Genomic DNA, 19,727 nt, shown 5'->3' on the forward strand with positions numbered 1-19,727 from the left:
ACCGACGCTTTCACACCCCCGGCTGGAACCCGCGACCCATGACTGCCCCCGAAACCCGGGCGGGGCACAGCGCACGACCCGCTCGCCTAGCCCCCGCTTCACCGTAGGTGTTTAGTCCAAGAGTGGAGGATTGATACTCGGGACAAGATAAAATGAAGTTACCGTAGCGCTAATAAATAAGAGTAATGATACTGTACCTTGCTAATATAACGTTAGAACTGCGGAGAGCTAGGTTAGTTTTAAAGGGTATTACAACACCTGGGGAAATGCTAAGATTCCATCATTTATCCATAAACGCATGCCTTTTGAATTCATATCATGCCACTTCATGTAATTACACACATCGCAACACCAAGAAAATGATAGAAATTTGGATCGATTGTCAAGCTAAAACGACCGGCACCAGAGATCCCGGAAATCTAGCATATTGCGTGACGTCACAACAACGGCTTTCTTTCACCTGCGCAACATCGCCAAAATTAGAAATATTTTATCTAAAAGCGATGCAGAAAAATTAATTCACGCGTTCGTTACATCGAGATTGGATTACTGTAACTCCCTACTTGCAGCTTGTCCTAAAAGCTCTCTAAAAGGTCTTCAGCTAGTCCAAAACGCAGCAGCAAGACTTTTAACAGGAACCAATAGAAGAGAGCACATCACCCCTGTGCTCCAGGCACTTCACTGGCTTCCAGTCGAGTTTAGAATTAAATTTAAAATACTTCTTCTTACATTTAAGACCATTAATGGGTTGGGGCCACCTTATCTCACCGATGCTCTGGTTCCATACCGCCCCAACAGAACACTCCGATCTCAGAATGCAGGTCTACTGGTAGTTCCCAGGGTTCATAAAAGTACTGTCGGAGCTAGAGCCTTTAGCCACCAAGCCCCTGTTTTATGGAATCAGCTTCCAGCTAGTATTAAAGAAGCCGAGACAGTCTGCACATTTAAGATTAGATTAAAAACGTTCCTATTCGACAAAGCTTATGGTTAGGCTAGTTGAAGTCGGAGTAGACTCACAGTTTAGTCTAAGCTGCACTAGAAGCTATAATGCTGGGGGAAGTACAGCCGCTGAGTTCTATCTCCTTTTCTTACTCTACCTACCACTTGTCTTACTTTATTTCTATTTTCCAATGTTAATATCTAGTTGTCTAGTCTCTTCATCACTAGTCACCCGGTGTCCCCTTTCCCCCCTCCCCTCTGGGGAGGGGCTATTTTTCAGCTGCAGCCTCCTGACTGTCCGCACCCCTGGCTGGATAGACGTCCTCGCTGCTACCCCCGTCTCATCTGACTAGAGGGACTTCTTCTTGCACCTTCACTCCACTGTATTTTTACGGACTATAATTTCGCTTGCTAATTCCCATTAGCCGTTCTGGGGTTCCTGTCTATCCGTCCTGGGAGTGGATCTCTCCTGACTGTGGTACTCCCCAAGGTTTCTCATTTTTCTCCCAATTGACTCTGGAGTTTTTGGAGTTTTTCCTTGCCGGCATGGAGGGTCTTAAGGATAGGGGATACCCAGGACTTGAACTGCATCTATTCATCTTTGTTGCTTCATTTCTAATTGTGTATCATATTGCCTCTGTAAAGCCCTTTGAGACTTCTGTTGTGATTGAGGGCTATACAAATAAAATTGAATTGAATTGAATTGAATTGAATTGAATTGAATTGAATTGAACAAGGAAACACCCGCCTTAGTGCTTAGTACTGAATGGCGGCGATGATGGCAGACAATTTTGTTTCTAGTTGCAGCGACGAGTCCAACGTAACGAACATTCTTCTAATGGTGACGCTTCTTTTTGTGAAGCTCATACACCGTGACCGCAAAATAAAGTAATGTATAAAAATAATTATCATTTATTGTACTATCATAGGTTTTCGCTATGCCAACAGACACAAATATGAATGGGATTTTGAGGATTTGTTGTATATACAGTAGGGCGAATAAGTATTTAGTCAACCACTAGTTGTGCAAGTTCTCCCACTTGAAAACATTAGAGAGGCCTGTAATTGTCAACATGGGTAAACAAACATGGGTGCAAGTAGCACAAATAGCAGTGATGTTTTGGGGCTGTCGTTGGGCAACACGGACTTTCAACTCCCTCCACAGATTTTCTATGGGGTTGAGATCTGGAGACTCCAAGACCTTGAAATGCTTCTTACGAAGCCACTCCTTTGTTGCCCTGGATGTGTGTTTGGGATCATTGTCATGCTGAAAGACCCAGCCATGTCTCATCTCCAATGCCCTTGCTGATGGAAGGAGATTTTCACACAAAATCTCTCTATACATGGCCCCATTCATTCTTTCCTTTACACAGATCAGTCGTCCGGGTACCTTTGCAGAAAAACAGCCCCAAAGCATGATGTTTCCACCGCCATGCTTCACAGTGGGTATGGTGTTCTTCGGATGCAATTCAGTATTCTTTCTCCTCCAAACAGGAGAACCTGTGTTTCTACCAAAAATTTATATTTTGGTTTCATCTGACCATAACACTTCTCCCAGTCCTCTTCTGGATCATCCAAATGCTCTCTAGCGAACCGCAGAAGGGCCTGGACGTGTACATTCTTCACCAGGGGGACACGTCTGGCAGTGCAGGATTTGAGTGCCTGGCGGCGCATTGTGTTACTAATAGTAGCCTTATTTACTGTGGTCCCAGCTCTCTGTAGGTCATTCACCAGGTCCCCCTGTGTGGTTCTGGGATTTTTGCTCACCGTTCTTGTTCTGGCTAGGTCCTGGAGTGACCTAGCCAGTCTCCAGCTCTCAACCCCATAGAAAATCTGTGGAGAGAGTTGAAAGTTCGTGTTGCCCAACGACAGCCCCAAAACATCACTGCTCTAGAGGAGATCTGCATGGAGGAATGGGCCAAAATACCAGCAACAGTGTGTGAAAAGCTTGTGAAGAGTTACAGAAAACGTTTGGCCTCCGTTATTGCCAACAAAGGGTGCATAACAAAGTATTGAGATGAACTATTGGTATTGACCAAATACTTACTTTCCACCATGATTTGCAAATAAATTCTTTAAAAATCAAACAATGTGATTTTCTGTTTTTTTTTTCACATTCTGTGTCTCATGGTTGAGGTTTACACATGTTGACAATTACAGGCCTCTGTAATATTTTCAAGTGGGAGAACTTGCACAATTAGTGGTTGACTAAATAATTATTTGCCCCACTTTATTTTACGAGCGATAATTTGTACATGTGTCCAGTCCTATATCCAATGTGTGATATGTTCTTTATTATAAAAGAGTACTCACTCAGGCCATTTCCCTCCTTTGCTTAGCCTGGGGTGGTGGGGTGGTATCATCAGAGCCAGTCATCGTCCTCTTTTTAATATCTCGGGACATTCAGGTGGCTGCGCGTGTATGGTGGGCACAGCATCTGCTTTCAGCAGCAATTTCTTAGCTAGATTTCATTTGTCCATAGTTCGAATAGCTTTTAGGTGTAAAATGCGCACCACACAAAACCGTGCCGGAGGCTGGGTCTGCAAAATTAGCCCTCTTAGCACGGACGAACTTTACTCATTGTCTGCATAGTCCAGCTCTTTTTCTTGCGTTAGGGAACTCATGGGTACTACATTGCGACAAATGGCTATTTGTACACCACATAGCATGACAGGTTTGAGCCATTTTAGCGATTTCTTGATAAAACACGAACACAACTCTCTCGTCGATAAACAACGATGGCACCTGCCTCGACCTTTCGTTTCCTTGCTGTGACGTCAAAGCCCCATTCGGTTGTTTCCGGAATACTTTCGGAAATGTTCGTAATTTTCAATCTATTTTCGATAATTGCTCATGAACGAGATTTTTTTTTTTACCCTTATTAATATTTGTTATCTTGCCACATAACGGTTCTATTGATATCTCACAGCCCCTTAGTATTATAATACCCTTTAATTATGACATCTGTCGATGCGTGGCTAACGTGTCTTTCATACAGGCTTTATTTCATCCGTAAAAACACAGTGCTGTAGAGTGATGAGGGTGTAAAATAAAGCATAATAAAGCTAATTTTCAATTTTAGCTTGCTAGTCATTGATGGATAAAATACCAAGTAGCACTGGTGCCTAATGTGCTCTAATACAGCAGGTCTCATACATTCATTATGAACACTGCAAAAACTCAAAATCCTATCAGGACTTACAATTTAGACTTAAACTTAAAACTTAACTAGAATTTAAAAAATAGCCTGACACTGATGGAAATCAAATTGAAATGTGGGAAAAACACCTAACTTTTAAGTGATGTGTGTTATCAAGCGTAATGACATTTTTAGGTAAGAAATGAGATTTTTTTTTCTTATAAGATCTGAAGTTTTTTTTTCTGGTGAAAGCAGTGAATTCGTCGTTTTATTTTTCTAGTCACATCTGAGATGCAATTGTTGGCGGTTTTCAACAATGTACATCTAAAATAAAGACATCGGTTGTCTAAAAATGGTTCAATATTAGATGTCTTGTTTTCTCATGAATATACTCTTTACCTAAAAAGAAATAATCAGATTACTCGATTACGCGATGAAATTTTCATTAGAATACTCGATTACTAAAATATTTGATAGCTGCAGCCCTAGTAAGATCGTGTCAATATAAGAAAAGGTAGAGTAGGCAGAAATAATTTCTAATTCAGTGCAGCTGAAACCCTATAAGGAGAACATTTTGCAAAGTGTAACAGACTAAACCACATTGCTATCCGGGTGCAGTAAACTAAGCACACTGAGCACCGCATACAGTTAAAAAAATTTGTATCATATGCATGCAGTGCACCTGATCATACAATGCATGGAAAAATGCAAAACTGCTCGCTCTCTACATCTTTCCGTCCTTCATGGATGTGCCAGCTGAGAGGTGTATCAACAAACATTCAAGGCCCAACAGCAAACACAGCTTGTACCATCCGTAGGCTAGCTTGCCAGTTTTCTAAGGCCTCTGTTTAGCTAACCTGCTGCTAATGAAATTTCATAGTCTCAGATCTGACACCAGAAATGTGTGCCAAAGACTTCTTCTGAGGGTGGTGCTTGCCTAGTTTAGAATCAAGCAAATACACTAGAAACGTTAAAGTTAACAGTCCTTTATGTCATAAAATTGGGACTCAAACCAAAATTTCCAGGGGAAAATATGCTAAATATATTGCAAAAACTTGCAAACTCGTTTCATAACCTAACATAATCACAGCCCCTACGTCGTGGCTGACAGCACGTACCAACTCTCTCAATAACAGTGGGGTGTCGCACCAACTAGTGCAAATGTAGCACAAACGAATGGTACTTCTTCAGGTCCATTTTGCAGTAAATTGGGGGCTTGAGATATTAATTTCGAGTGATGACGTGACTCGCAGCCCACCACAAACTTTTAAGAAGCATAAACGAATGATACCATTTTTAGCCATTTTTAATCAAAATGAAGGGCTGGTTGACCTCAGATTGACCTATAAAAGATCTTTAAATATCTTAAAAACGATGGCAACACAAACGAAACTTTTTACAGCACAAACAAGCACGAACGTAGCACAAACAATTTCTGCACTCATCATTGTACCCCTTATCAAAACGTTGGATGGTCTTCACTCCAGTCAAGAAGAAATATCCACCTCATGTTATTCATCTATAAGGCTTTACTGTGCAAACTTTCTAACATCTCTCCTGTCATTCAAATCCAGTAACTACAAAACACGATCAACTAACTACTTAACCCTAAACATTACACTCACACGCACTAGTGTTGGCAGAACTGGCTTTAGCTATTATGCTCCTCTTAAGTGGAACAAATTGCAATCTACTCTTAAACTACAGTCAATCATTCATCTTGGTGATTTTAAATCTCTCTTGTCTGATGTTTTTACTGATTATTGTAACTGTTTCTGTTAGTGTATTTTGTGTTGTCTGATATTTGTGAAGGTTTCTTTGTGCTCAGGCCTCTATTGTGAAAGGGTTTACGGTTAGGGTTAGGATAAGGGTAAGATCTTAATCTCAATGAGACCGCTTGATTATATAAAGATTAAATAAATAAAAAAATGTTTTAAAAAATCCCTGAATTCTTTATAGATATGGACAGTAAAACGATTCTTTGTTAAAAGAGCAAAAGAACGGTCAGTATGTCGAAGTACGATGCTAGTCTGTTAGTTAATGTGGCGGCAGCCTTATAACAAAGAGCTTTTTACGTTGAAAATTCTTGTGAAAAAACGAAACAAAAAAAAAATCATAATAATTACCTTGAATCCTCGAACAAATAGCTCCTGAGACAACCTTTCCTGTTTATTTGCAGCACAGCTTTCGTACTTTTTCAACCTAAATCCAGCGTTGGATCGCTGCATGTGTCGCTGTGACCGACTGTGAATAACTGAAGCAGATTGTTGGATGGCCCCCTACTTGAAGGCGTGGCACAGTGAAGCTCAAATCTGACCCGTCAATATCATTATGAAGTCTATGGGGGGGTAGGAGGAGTGCGTGCGGGGTCGTGGGATTTGCGTCCGTGGGTCGTTGTGTGCTTTTGTGTGTGTAGAACGGAAATATTTAAACTGTAACTAAACTGTACCATTGGTCTTTTTAAATTTTTGGCACATATGTGCATTTTTTTCTGAAAATACTGTCACAGAAATAAACTTTGCATTGATCTGATCTAGGGCTGCAGCTATCGATTGTTTTAGTAGTTGATTAATCGATGAACTAGTTAGTTCGAATAATCAAGTAATCGGATAAACATAAAAAAAAATTACCTGAGCTGAGCCTCAAACGGTATTAAAAAAAAGGATCTATGTACAACAAAAGAACAATTGGCTAACTTACATAGCAAAAGTCCGCTAGCTTAAATGCTATAAAATACTGTATTGGCCCGAATATAAGACAGCCCTGATTAGAAGCTGACCCCCTCTTTTTCATGACTCAAGTTTGAAAAAATGACTTTTTGAACACCAAATTAAAGTTTTATACAGAAAATGATTACAGTACATCCGAAACAAATGATTATAACAATACAATTGAGAGAAAAATCATGTTATTTTGCCTCATTCAAATCTTAATATCTGAACATTTAAATATGTAAACTAAAGTGCAATCACATTCGTAAATGAATCGCTTCTGATTTTTGAAATGTAAATAAACCAGTCTAATGTGATAAAACAACAAAATTGCAATAACGGCATTAACCATTAAAGTGAAGTCTAACTGTAACTGTAGCCTTGAAACAAATCTGAATAAGGAAAAACATTGCAATAAAAATTGAAAACTGGTTAAACCTGAGAGAAGCTGAGATCTGTTATGACAACATCGCTTCAATGATATCTGGCGCCATCTAGCGTTGCGAATGGGGAGAGTAGCTGAGATTTGTCGTGACAGAACATCGCTTCAATGATATCTGGCGCCATCTAGCGTCGTAAAAGGGTATAATGTCTAGACCGCGAATATAAGACGACCCCCTCTTTTTCAGTCTTTATTTCAATGCAAAAAACACAGTCTTATACTCGGGCCAATACGGTACTAAGGTTTTTTTTTTTTTTTTTTTTTTTTTTTTTTCTTTACAGTGCTCTTAAAAAATGGCTCAGACAAATATTCCCACAAAAATTGGCTGGATATACCTTTAAACTAAATTAGAAATGCATTAAAAAAAAACATTAGCTCAAACAAAAACCTAGCTTATGCTGGTCTTAACAGGGAGCAGCTGGATTTGGTCATGTAAAATGAGGGCAGGGACTAGAGGGCAGTGTATCCACCCAAATCAATAAAACTAAATGCAAACACTTTCAGAAACAAACCATTACAACGCCTCTTTAATTAAACGAATACTCAATGCAGCAAAATTTAATTCGATTCTTTTTTTCTACTCAAATACTCGAGTTTAGAGCTGAAACGAATACTCGAGCAACTCGAGTAACTCGAGTTTAAAAACTGATCCGAGAAATTTTATTCACCTCGAGTAATCGTTTATTTTGACAGCTCTAAGCATCACGTTTTGCTCGGACTAGTTTTAATGCGGAACAATGCGCTGATGTCACGTGCGTAGAGAAGGAAGCAACAAAAAAAAAAAAAAAACCTTACTGCAACAGACAGCCGCTAAAAAAGACGCCGACGTTGCTAAATACTAGCCCGCACGATGTTACGTTGGTAGCAGGTAGCGTCTGATGAGTCTCATAGAGATCACATGTATTTTGAACTAGATGCGAAAGGACAGACTCGGCCGCGTCTGGGCAGCGTTAGTAAACAGCCGCCATCTTAAAGCAGTAGAGCACTAATAAAGAGCGCTAAGCGCTAATAAATAAAGATTAACGTTACTGTCACTAGCTCACGTAACGTTAGCCCTGCGGAGGGCTAGGTTTCTATTAATTATGACCACTGTCGATGCGTGGCTAACGTGTCTTACATACAGCCTTTAACATAACGCAGCGTTGTGGAGTGATGAGTGTGTAAAATAAAAACTCAATAATGCTAAATATCAATTTTAGCTCAGTAGTCATTGCTGGATAAAACACCAAGTAGCACTGGTCCCTAATGTGCTCCATTACAGCCTGTATCATACATTTATTTTGAACACTGCAAAAACTCAAAATCCTATCAGGACTTACAGTTTAGACTAACTTAAAACTTAACTAGAACTTAAAAATGGCTTGACACAAATAGAAATTCAGTTGAAACACGTGGGAAAAAAATCCTTACTTTTAAGTGATGTGTGTTATCAAGCGTAACGGCATTTTTAGGTATAATATATATTTTAATAAGATCTAAAGGTTTTTTGAGTGAAAGCAGTGAATTAGTCTTTTTTTTAATTCTAGTTACATCTGAGATGCAATTGTTGGCTGTTTTCAACAATATACATCGAAAATAAAGATATTGATTGACTGAAAAGGGTTCAAGATTAGATGAAATGTCTTGTTTTCTCATGTATATTTATAATTGCTCTTCACCTAAAAATAGATTTGTTTTATCCGATTACTCGATTAATCGATAGAATTTTCAGTCGATTACTCGATTACTAAAATATTCGATAGCTGCAGCCCTACTCGAGTTAAATCGATTAATCGTTGCAGCACTAATCTGATCATGTGCTCACCTCCGTCTTGTGCATGCGTGTCTACAGTCCACGGGTAGGCATTGGGCAACGCAGCCCGAAAACAGGCAGTTCACAATGGAGCGGACATGTACTATATGGAATTTGTGGGTTAGGCGAGGTGCAAAGTATGAGCGGTCTCCCATTTACCATCAATTTAAATGACACTGGTAAACTCTGAACACAGTAGCATGATCTCAGTTGTTTATTTTTATTCCCCCTCTCTTTTTCGATAGCACAAAGACGTTACATTTTAACGGGGTGGGAATAGTTTTACTGTTTGTTGCAAAACTGCGCTTTTCCATGTACATAGCACTAGGAGGAATTGCTTGCCAACTAAAGGCCATACAAAGGTTCTTATTGGTTGGCACCCGGTGAGAATGCCCCTTTTCTCTGTCCAGTAAATGTCATACAGTTGAAAGGGAATGAACACAAATAAAAACGCTCCCTGCAGTGAAGGGCTGTTGCTAAATCTCAGATCTTTCACATTTGCAGAAACATCAGTTGTGTGTTGCTTTACTGTGTTTGTTTTTTAAACTGTAGTTTTTTTCTTTGCACCTACTTTGTAAAGGTGAGCCGAATGAAACTTAATCAATGTGTGTTTATTTACCCTCTTTTCCAGTAGAGCCACTTGCTCCTTGTAAAAAGCATCCAGTGCTTTCAGTCGTAAATCTTTCTTCTGGAGCTCTTGAGCCTGCAAAAGGACACCCACACAAACAAAACATTGGGCTCAATGTAAAAACTGTATTCTTCAGCGTTTTGAATCAGTATTAAGTTTGGAATGAATTTGAAAACGGAAAAATGTGGCCCATTTGAATTACCAGCAAAAAGAACAAAAAAATGCCTCAGGTATAATGATTGACTCTCAATGTTATGCTTATTAGGATGTACACTGCTGGCCAAACGTATTGGCACCCCTGTAATTCTGTCAGATAATGCTCAAAATTTCCCAGAAAATGATTGCAATTACAAATGCTTTAGTAGTAATATCTTCATTTATTTAGCTTGCAATGAAAAAAAAAAAGAGCATGAGAAAAAAATTTAAATCATTGTAATTTTACACAAAACTCCAAAAATGGGCTGGACAAAAGTAGTGGCACCCTTTGAAAAATCATGTGATGCTTCTCTAATGTGTGTAATGAACAGCAGCTGTTACTTACCTGTGGCACATAAAAGGTGATGGCAATAAAGAAATCCCACTTGCGGCCAGTTAAAATGGGTTAAAGTTGACTCAACCTCTGTCATGTGTCCTTGTGTGTACCACATTGAGCATGGAAAAAAGAAACTGTCTAAGGATCCGAGAAGCAAAATTGTGAGGAAGCATGGGCAATCTCAAGGCTACAAGACCATCTCAAAAGACCTGAATGTTCTTGTGTCTACAGTGTGCAGTGTCATCAATAAGTGTAAAGCCCATGGCACTGTGGCTAACCTCCCTGGATGTGGACGGAAAAGAAAATTTGATGAGAGATTTCAATGAAATACTGTGCAGATGGTGGATAAAGAACCTCGACTAGCATCTAAACAAGTATAAGCTATCCTGCAGTCCGAGGGTACAACAGTGTCAACCCGCACTATCCATCGGTGTCTGAAAAGGGACTCTATGGTAGGATACCCAGGAAGACCCCACTTCTGACCCAGAGACATAAAAAAGCCAAGCTGGCGTTTGCCAAAACTTACCTGAGAAAGCCAAAAACGTTTTGGAAGAATGTTCTCTGGTCAGATGAGACAAAAGTAGAGCTTTTTAGGGAAAGACATCAACATAGAGTTTAAATGAAAAATATCGAGGCCTTCAAAGAAAAGAACAAGGTCCGCACAGTCAAACGTGGCAGAGGTTCCCTGATGTTCTGGGGTTGCTTTGCTCCCTCTGGCACGCACTGCTTGACCATCTGCATGGCAATATGAAGTCTGAAGACTACAAACAAATTTTGCAGCATAATGTAGGGCCCGGTGTGAGAAAGCTGGGTCTCCTTCAGAGGCATGGCATTATGAAGTCTGAAGACGACCAACAAATTTTGCAGCATAACGTAGGGCCAGTGTGAGAAACATGGGTCTCCTTCAGAGGTCATGGGTCTTCCAGCAGCACAAAGACCCGAAAAACACTTCAAAAAGCACTAGAAAATGGTTTGAGAGAAAGCACTGGAGACTTCTAAACTGGCCAGCAATAAGTCCAGACCAAAATCCCATAGAACACCTGTGGAGAGATCTGAAAATGGCAGTTTGGAGAAGGCACCCTTCAAATATCAGAGACCTGGAGCCAAAGAAGAATGGTCTAAAATTCCAGCAGAGCATTTTAAGAAACTCGCTGATGGATACCGGAAGCGGTTGTTCGCAGTTATTTTGTCTCAAGGTTGTGCTACCAAGTATTAGGCTGAGGGTGCCAATACTTTTGTCCTGCCCTTTTCTTTTTACCTGGCTGCAAGTGTAATTTAGTTATTGCCACCACCTGTTATGTGCCACAGGTAAGTAACAGGTGTTGTTCATTACACAAATTAGAAAAGCATCACCATTTTTCAAAGGGTGCCAGTACTTTTGGAGTTTTGTGTAAAATGACAATGATTTAGTTGTTTTTTTTTCATTCTCATTTTGTGTTGTTTTTATTGCAAGCAAAATAAATGAAGGTATTACTACCAAAGCATTTGTAATTGCAATCATTTTCTGGGAGAAATTGAGCATTACACAGAATTGCAAGGGTGCCAATACTTTTGGCCAGGAGTGTAGTTGCTTTCTACCGGTAGGGTTGCCACCTGTCCCTTGAAATAAGGAACGAGCCGGAATTGGGAATTGAATGTTGCGTTCCGTATTGAACTAATACGAATCATAAATTAATAGATACATTTCTATGCATTCTAGGAGTTTTGGGGATGTCCCTTTTTTTCTCTGCCTGTACAGCTTTGGGCGTGAGGGGGGCGTCCCATATTTCTTATTTCTGAAAAGTGGCAACCCTATCTACCGGTAACAATAAAGTGACATTCTCACACTGGGTTAAATAAAATTAATAGCTGCCAAACAGACATGGTAAGGGCCTGAAGTACCAAAATCCTGAATAGTGGGCTCTAAATTGTGTATTCACATTAAGAGTAGGGCTGTCAAAATTATCGCGTTAATGGGCGGTAATTATTCTTTTTTAATTAATCACGTTAAAATATTTGACACAATTAACGCACATGACCCGCTCAAACAGATTAAAATGACAGCAGTGTAATGTCGGCTTGTTACCTGTTTTTTGGTGTTTGGCGCCTTCTGCTGGCGTTTGGGCTCAAATGATTTCATGGGTTTTCGCACAATGAGTGAGCATGGTGTAATTATTGACATCAACAATGGCGAGCTACTAGTTTATTTTTTGATTGAAAATTTTACAAATTTTAATAAAATGAAAACATTAAGAGGGGTTTTAATATAAAATTTCTATAACTTGTACTAACCTTTATTTTTTAAGAACTGCAACTCTTTCTATCCATGGATCGCTTTCAGACAGGGGTGGGCAAACGGGTCCTCGAGGGCCGCAGTGGGTCCTGGTCTTTGTTCCAACTGACCCAGCACAGATAGTTTAACCAATGCGGTTTCAGCAGAAATGAGAAGCACCTGACTGCAATCGACTGATTGCACTTGTAAAACAGCAGATTGGTGAAAAGGTGTCCTCTTAATGGGTTGCAACAAAAACCCGCACCCACTGCAGCCCTTTGTGGAATAGTTTGCCCACCCCTGCTTTAAGAGAATGTTAATAAAGTTAATGCCATCTTGTTGATTTATTGTTATAATAAACAAATACAGTACCTATGTACCGTATGTTGAATGTATATATCCGTCTTGTGTCTTATCTTTCCATTCCAACAATAATTTACAGAAAAAATATGGCATCTTATATAGATGGCTTGAATTGCGATTAATTACGATTAAGTAAATTTTAAGCTGTAATTAACTCGATTAAAACTTTTAATCGTTTGACAGCCCTAATTAAGAGATTGCATGCACTGTTGGTAGAATGTTACGTGTGATTTATTAACATTGCGATAATTTACTAAAATCCCAAAGTAGTCAGCAGTCATTAATGTCGTTTTCACTCAGACCAGACTGTGCACTAACAACTATCAGGTTTAAATATGATAGATACATTTTGTAATTAATTTATTTGTGTTGGTAGAAAATGAACAAACATTACTCCATTGCTTGGATAATTTTTGTGATGCCATCAGTAGCATATCAGTTGTATTTATTCATGTGGAACATTAGGAAGAGCACTGCAAGCACAAAGCTTTGTTCAAAGTAATGAAATGGCAAGTATAAGCGGATGATAAACATCTCCAAAATAGAGTAAATACATCCTGTGCGCTAAAAATTTTAGTGATGCTAGCCAAAATAGAAGTCATCTTTTGATTTTCCTCAACCAAAGAGCCTATCTTGTGTAACATTATATCTAAAATGGGAGATCGCGAAGTAAAAAAAGTGCTTAGGGAGAGGCCTACTACTGGCAGCACCAGCTACTCTTAAAACTCATACTGAAATGACCCAGGAGAAATGAAATTCAAAGTCGCAACTACCTCTAAGTAAGCCCTTTGAATCATCAGAAGCTCCAAAAAAGGCGACATTGCTAGTCATACTTTTTATCTGTCGTTCAAAAAAATTTTTACACTAGCAGCAAAAAAAATCCTTCTACCCTCTCATTTGTAAATGCCTCCTTCAGCACAACAGTGACTTCTGCCTGCGCCATTACGACGCTGTATTTAAAGAAGCAAATCCTTCTATCCACTGTTCATGGGGTGCTGGTGCCTATCACAGCAGACTACAATACAGGAAAACTACACTCTGAACAGGTTGCCAGTCTGTTAGGGGGAATATATAGAAACAGACAACCATTTGTGCTCGCATTCACACCTTCAATGAATGAAAACTGAACACACGCTGCCTGCAAGAATGTCAAGCAAATGTACCACCAGATATATAACACGTTTGTACAAACTCGTCCCAGAATAAGCAAAATGAATAATCCTAGACTTGTTAACAGCACTGTGAATCATCAAGAGAGAATTAACTCAGGAAACATACACACACTAAGAGGAAGATTCATCATAATTATCAGGGCTGCTGAACACAAAATCAAATCAGATGCATAGTACACACAGACGGAGGCGAGGAGTAAAATATTTTGATGTGGTTTATGCTTCCAAAATCAAGCTACAGTAAATGCATCTGAAAAATAGGGACTAAATGAGTTCATGTTTAAGTTCCATATCAAAATTTTAGTTTCGGATGCTGGAGTAACAAGAGAGAGCCATGTGAAAGCACACACTCGCTTTTCCCATCTGTATGAATTACACTAATGTGTTAGCCAAGATTTACTGTAGTTTACAGCCACAGAGGAAAATAAGAGCAAATCATACAACTTCACTGTTGTCCCTGCAGGGGTCCGCAAGTCTACGTTTGATTAGACGCAGCCAAGGAAGACTCAACCCACACAAGCCAAAAGTCAGACGGATACAATTTTTAAAAGATCCAATTTGTTTATAAAGATCAATGAAAAGAATCCAGACTAAATAACTGGGCATAACTGTGAGTACATTTGAATATACTACTAAATAAGGATGTTTCGACCGCATAGTTTTGCACCCAAGTCAGAGTTAAGAGTCACCTGATTTTGAGAATCTGCCGATACCAAGCCCAAAGCTATACCAAACAAGTTCCAAACATGTTACTTTCCCACCGTGCCGCCTTCATAATTATTGAAGTTCTTTTCATGGGACTACACTGACAAAAATGACACTTTGACACAATGAAAAGTAGTCTGTGTCTTTACAGACATTTTTTTAAGAATATGAACTTTCGGCTCAGCGTGCTACAGTATATTGCACCACTAAAAGAATGAGGGTGCTCGTTCAGTGCTGGTGTTCTTGCATTGTTGGTTCTTATCAGGTGCTTCCCAAACAGCACTTGGTTTTCCACTGTCGATGAACCAATTTGGAGTTGCATCATGTGTCACCATAAAACCATAATTACATAAGCAATAAGGCTAACAGAGAGTCGAGAAACATACTTTAAAGAGTAGCAGGTTTGTGCTATTTTCAACAAATTTTCAACCAATAAAGCTTCTTGTTTTGACCTTTTTTTCCGCCCCTCATACTTGCTTGGGACTTGTGGTGTCTTTGGGATTGATTTTTGAGCAGCATTTTTGACAACCTGGGTTTAGCAGGCAATACACAAAATACACGGGCAACAAATTACAGTAATTCCATTGCAGTATTGTTAAAAAGAAATATGAAAACCCACTTACTCCTTCTCAGTGGCCAGTGTGTGAATGGTGTTTCCATCAGATAAAATCTGCAGCATTTTCCCCCTTCTCCCCATTCTCTTCTCATTATTTACTCCACTGGGTTTATTTAACAACGTAGCTTCCAGCAAGACAATAAATTAGCACTCAATAATAACTTGACTGGTAATTACAACCAGGATGCTGCAGAGAGACAGGAGGACAATCTAGATCATTATATTTACTGGTATTTTACTTTATTTATTTATTTTTTACAGCTTCTTTTGTTTGCCATTAATTAATTAGCCGGTTATAGAACGCCTGCTACCCCAGCGCGGAGACATAAACTAACTTTAACTTTTTTATATCATATCTGGTATTATATCATGTCTGGGTTAGGGTTAGGGTTAGGGAAGAACATCGGCAGCATCTTGATGATAGATTTTTTGTTGAGAGTAAGACTTTGGTGCCAAAACCAAGGTTTGCTTGTTTAAGCGTCAGAAAGTCAGTAATAATTGCAGTGCTCACCGTATTACAGGAGGGCAGCAAAAAATTGATTGAGATACATTGCGATATTACATACGCGATTCTCGTATCGAATTACCGTATTTAAAGGGTTAATTCCGACTTATGCGGAATCAGAGTTATGTCGCCAGCGCAGGAACAGAACTCTTCATAAACGGGGGACTACTTGTATTTCAATAACAGAGGGTTAGCAACAATCATGTCACATTCAGTGCATGGTATAGTGCTGCCACTTGCACACACGCATACACACTGTTAGCCCATTATCTTAACATGCAGAACCATATCAGTTCCTTCAGATCACAATTACAGATACAGGTGTTGGCTTATCAGTACCTCAGTCTTTTCCTCTCCTGTCTGCTCTTTTGTTCATCATTTTCCAATCCACTATAGCCTCTGTTATCTACTCGATACTCTCGTATTTCCCATGCTTTGAACTTTTTAATCCATCTTTTCAAAATGTTCTCTTGTATTTGCTGGTTTTTCCTTCATTTCATTTGCTCTTTAGTACTAATTTATTTTCTCCCTGACCTCTTGGTACCTCATGATACGATACGGTTTGCGATACAAAGCTCACGATAACGATGATCTGACGATATGGCGATACAACGATTATAGATACATTGGTCAGGAAATCATTCTAGGATATTCTAAAAACAACTAATAAACAGAAAAACAAAAAAAAACTGTGAATTGGAATGAGTTTATCACTAGTACTGTATTTTCCGGACTATAGACCCTACTCACATGACGTCACAACCACGCCTCCGCGCCATATTGTCCGTCAGCTCGTTGGGTTTAAGCATTACTGCTACGTAAATTCCTCCTATTATGGCGTGTTTTTCTGCTCGTTAACATTAATAATCAAAATGGTGAAGGCGTGTGTGGTGGTTGGTTGCAATAACAGAGAAGATAGACGGAGAGACTTCAAGTTCTACCGTATTCCGAGAGGAGAGCGAGATGGACTGCTGCAATTCGATGAGAAAACTGGGCACCAAACGATCACTACAGATTATGTAGTAGTCATTTTATATCTGGTAAGATGCATTTAATATATATTTAGAGGGTTTTGGGCTGACAACCACAATTAAGATCATTGCGAGGCTAATCGCCGACAACATACAGTTTCAAATTCAAGATGCTTATTTCTTCCACCATCATTATTTTTTGAATAATATTTAGCTGGTACCAAGTGAAAGAAGTTAAACAGGTGTGTCCAAACCTTTTGCAAAGGGGGCCAGATTTGGTGTGGTAAAAATGCGGGGGGCTACCTTGGCTGATTTACATAGAACAATATATTTAAACAAATTTTAGCAAGCCTTTCTGTGTGTCACATTTGCTTTATAATTTTTTTAATTCATAATTTCAACAATCTCGTCTTTATGGCGTTCTCTTTCGACACTCGGGCTCTTGCGAAATACTGCTGCTGTGAAATTAAACTAGCTTCAAGTTGCTATAATTTCTCGCTACGTATCTTCCCTGTAATGTTGCCGTAAATGTCAGCGTGTCTTGTTTGCTAATATTGCGTCACATCGAACTCTTTGACAACAGCGACTGTCTCTTTGCAAATGAGGCAGACACAGTTGCTGCGTGTTTTATTGAAGAAATAGTCCAATAACCACCTATCCTTGAAGCGTCGGCCATCGCAGTCAACTTTTTTTTTATTGATTGTCGCCATTTTAGAAAATTAGAAGTAAAGGGTCACACGGGGTAATGTTGCTTAGAGTGCTGCTCTTAAATGTTTTCAAACTTTCGTGAGAATAGGCTGATTTTGTCGGGAAAAGATAGTTGTAGATATCAGGGTAGCAGATGTCAGGCAGAGAGGGCGAAGACAGCGGGTCGAAAAAAAAGTCGATTAAGGCATCAAATATGGATCTGGCGAATGGATAGACTGAAGCTTTTCCACATAACGCCTTTTATGCAACGCATCCAATGAGTTTACAGCGTCTGAAAGCACCAGGGCTTCCATGAATTGCACTATAAATTGCACGACAAATTGAAACCATTGAGAATACGGATAAACACTGACGGACAATATGGCGGCCGGATACAGCGACACGTCATTCTGTGACGTTGGTGAGTAGGGTCTATACGTTACACCTGAGTATAAGTCGCACCAGCCAAAAAATGCGCAATGAAAAGGAAAAAAACATATAAGTCACACCGCAGTATAAGTCACATTTTTGGGGGGAACTTTATTTGATAGAATCCAGGCCTAAGAACAGACATATCATCTTGAAAGGCAATTTAAAATACAATAGAGAACAATAGGCTCACTAGGTGTATGGTATGCTAACATTAAATGACGACAGAAGTTCGATCGGGCCTAAAAAAAAATCCAGCCCGACCCGACCGGCCCGCAGTTATTAAAGCCCGACGCAGCCCGAGCCCAATCAATTAACTTGATTTTCTTGCCCAAGCCCGAAAACCCCCGAAAGTTTATGTTTTATTTGTAGGCATGAGCCCGAAAAAAAAAAGAAATTTTATGTTTTATTTGTGAAGACTCAGGAGAAGGAGGAAATGCGGGGATGCGATGCGTGGTTGCGTTTTGTGTGATCATGTTTGTCCGGTGCATATGTGCATTATGATAACAAATTAAAGCCTGTCTTTTGTAACGATTCTCTCAGTTAAACAAAACTGTAACATGGATATTCAATAAATATTTATATCTTTTATATTTGCGTGTCTGTTCTAACAGTGGATAGCGGATTTGACATTTATTTTAATCTTCACGAGTTAGCAGAAAAAGAAAAAACGTTTCTTAACGTTTCTAAAGTTTTCTTAATGTTTAAATGGTCTACATATTTTTATTATCATTATAGATGCATTTACACAACGAAATAACGCTGGAAAAGTTTGTTAAATATATTTCTCGTATGAGACCAAAGCGCCACATTAATTTACATCTAGTGAAGCCGACACAGTTTTCCGTATAGCATCTTCAACAATCAATTTGAATCCTGTCCATATCCCACTCTTACCGCAGTTGTTTGCTTTTCAATTCCCCTGTCTTTACTTTGTTTTTCACTCCTATAGCTGCTCCATATCGAAAAGGAACTACCAGGATGCTCGCGGAGGGCGCCAGAGCGCGGGTGGGGAAGAGTGAAAAGAGAGCAAGGCCATTGCGTTCAGTGCGCAGGCATGCACAGCGCCTTCTCTGTTTTAACCAAATTATTTATTTTAGTTAACAGCCATACATTTTAGTATAAATATATGAATATATATTTATTTAAAAATAAGTTGGCGAGAGAGAAGTCGGCCCGACCCGACCATAGAAAAATCACACATAACTCGCTCCAGAGAATAAGACGCACCCTCTGCCAAACTATGAAAAAAACTGTGACTTATAGTCCGAAAAATAAGGTAGACGTCCAATCCATTTGAACTGGGAGGGTGGCAGCGAATGAACATTCGTTCATTCGCTGCCATCCCTCCCACTTCAAACGGATTGAACGTCTATGGCAGTCAGTAGCAGCCAATGCCAGGCAATGAGGTAATTTTGGGCCATGTAAGGTCATTTACCTGCTGATTTTCAGTTACTTCCTGTTGATTTTGGGGTTTTTATGGGTAACTTCCTGTTCATTTTGTGTTACAGACCTGGGAATCACCCAAACAAATAGGCAATGCCTCAAACTCAACAGGAAATTACCTGGAAAAGCCCTAAAATGAACAGCAAGTGACCTATAAATGCTCTGATAATCTGACAGAATGACTGTGAATGCTCTGGTTTCGAATGAGCGAACGTTCCCATTCTAAATGGATTGGGTGTCGAGCACCGTCAAGGCAGCCTTAGAGTTAAGTGAGACACTATTATGGTGGAAGATTTTGGTAGCAACTTCTTGTTTTTTTTTTTTTTTTTTTTTAAGACATTAACACCTTTTTAAAATGATATCTCGATTCTTGCAGGAGCATATCGATAACCCTTTGGG

At 39.4% G+C, this 19,727-nt stretch overlaps 1 protein-coding gene across 4 annotated transcripts in view; it reads right to left on the reverse strand.

Moving 5' to 3' along the window:
* Window positions 1–19,727, reverse strand: part of chchd6a (coiled-coil-helix-coiled-coil-helix domain containing 6a) — a 98,959-nt gene that overhangs the window by 55,204 nt on the left and 24,028 nt on the right. For 3 of the 4 annotated variants that reach the window (XM_057824531.1, XM_057824547.1, XM_057824525.1), the window contains exon 5: window positions 9,643–9,726. The exons of the other annotated variant lie outside the window; for it this stretch is intronic. In XM_057824531.1, the coding sequence (XP_057680514.1) occupies window positions 9,643–9,726 (84 nt within the window). The remainder of the gene's footprint in view (window positions 1–9,642; window positions 9,727–19,727) is intronic. 4 annotated transcript variants of the gene reach the window in all.

This window comes from Corythoichthys intestinalis, chromosome 2 (genome assembly GCF_030265065.1).
Source record: "Corythoichthys intestinalis isolate RoL2023-P3 chromosome 2, ASM3026506v1, whole genome shotgun sequence".
Lineage (NCBI taxonomy): Eukaryota > Metazoa > Chordata > Actinopteri > Syngnathiformes > Syngnathidae > Corythoichthys > Corythoichthys intestinalis.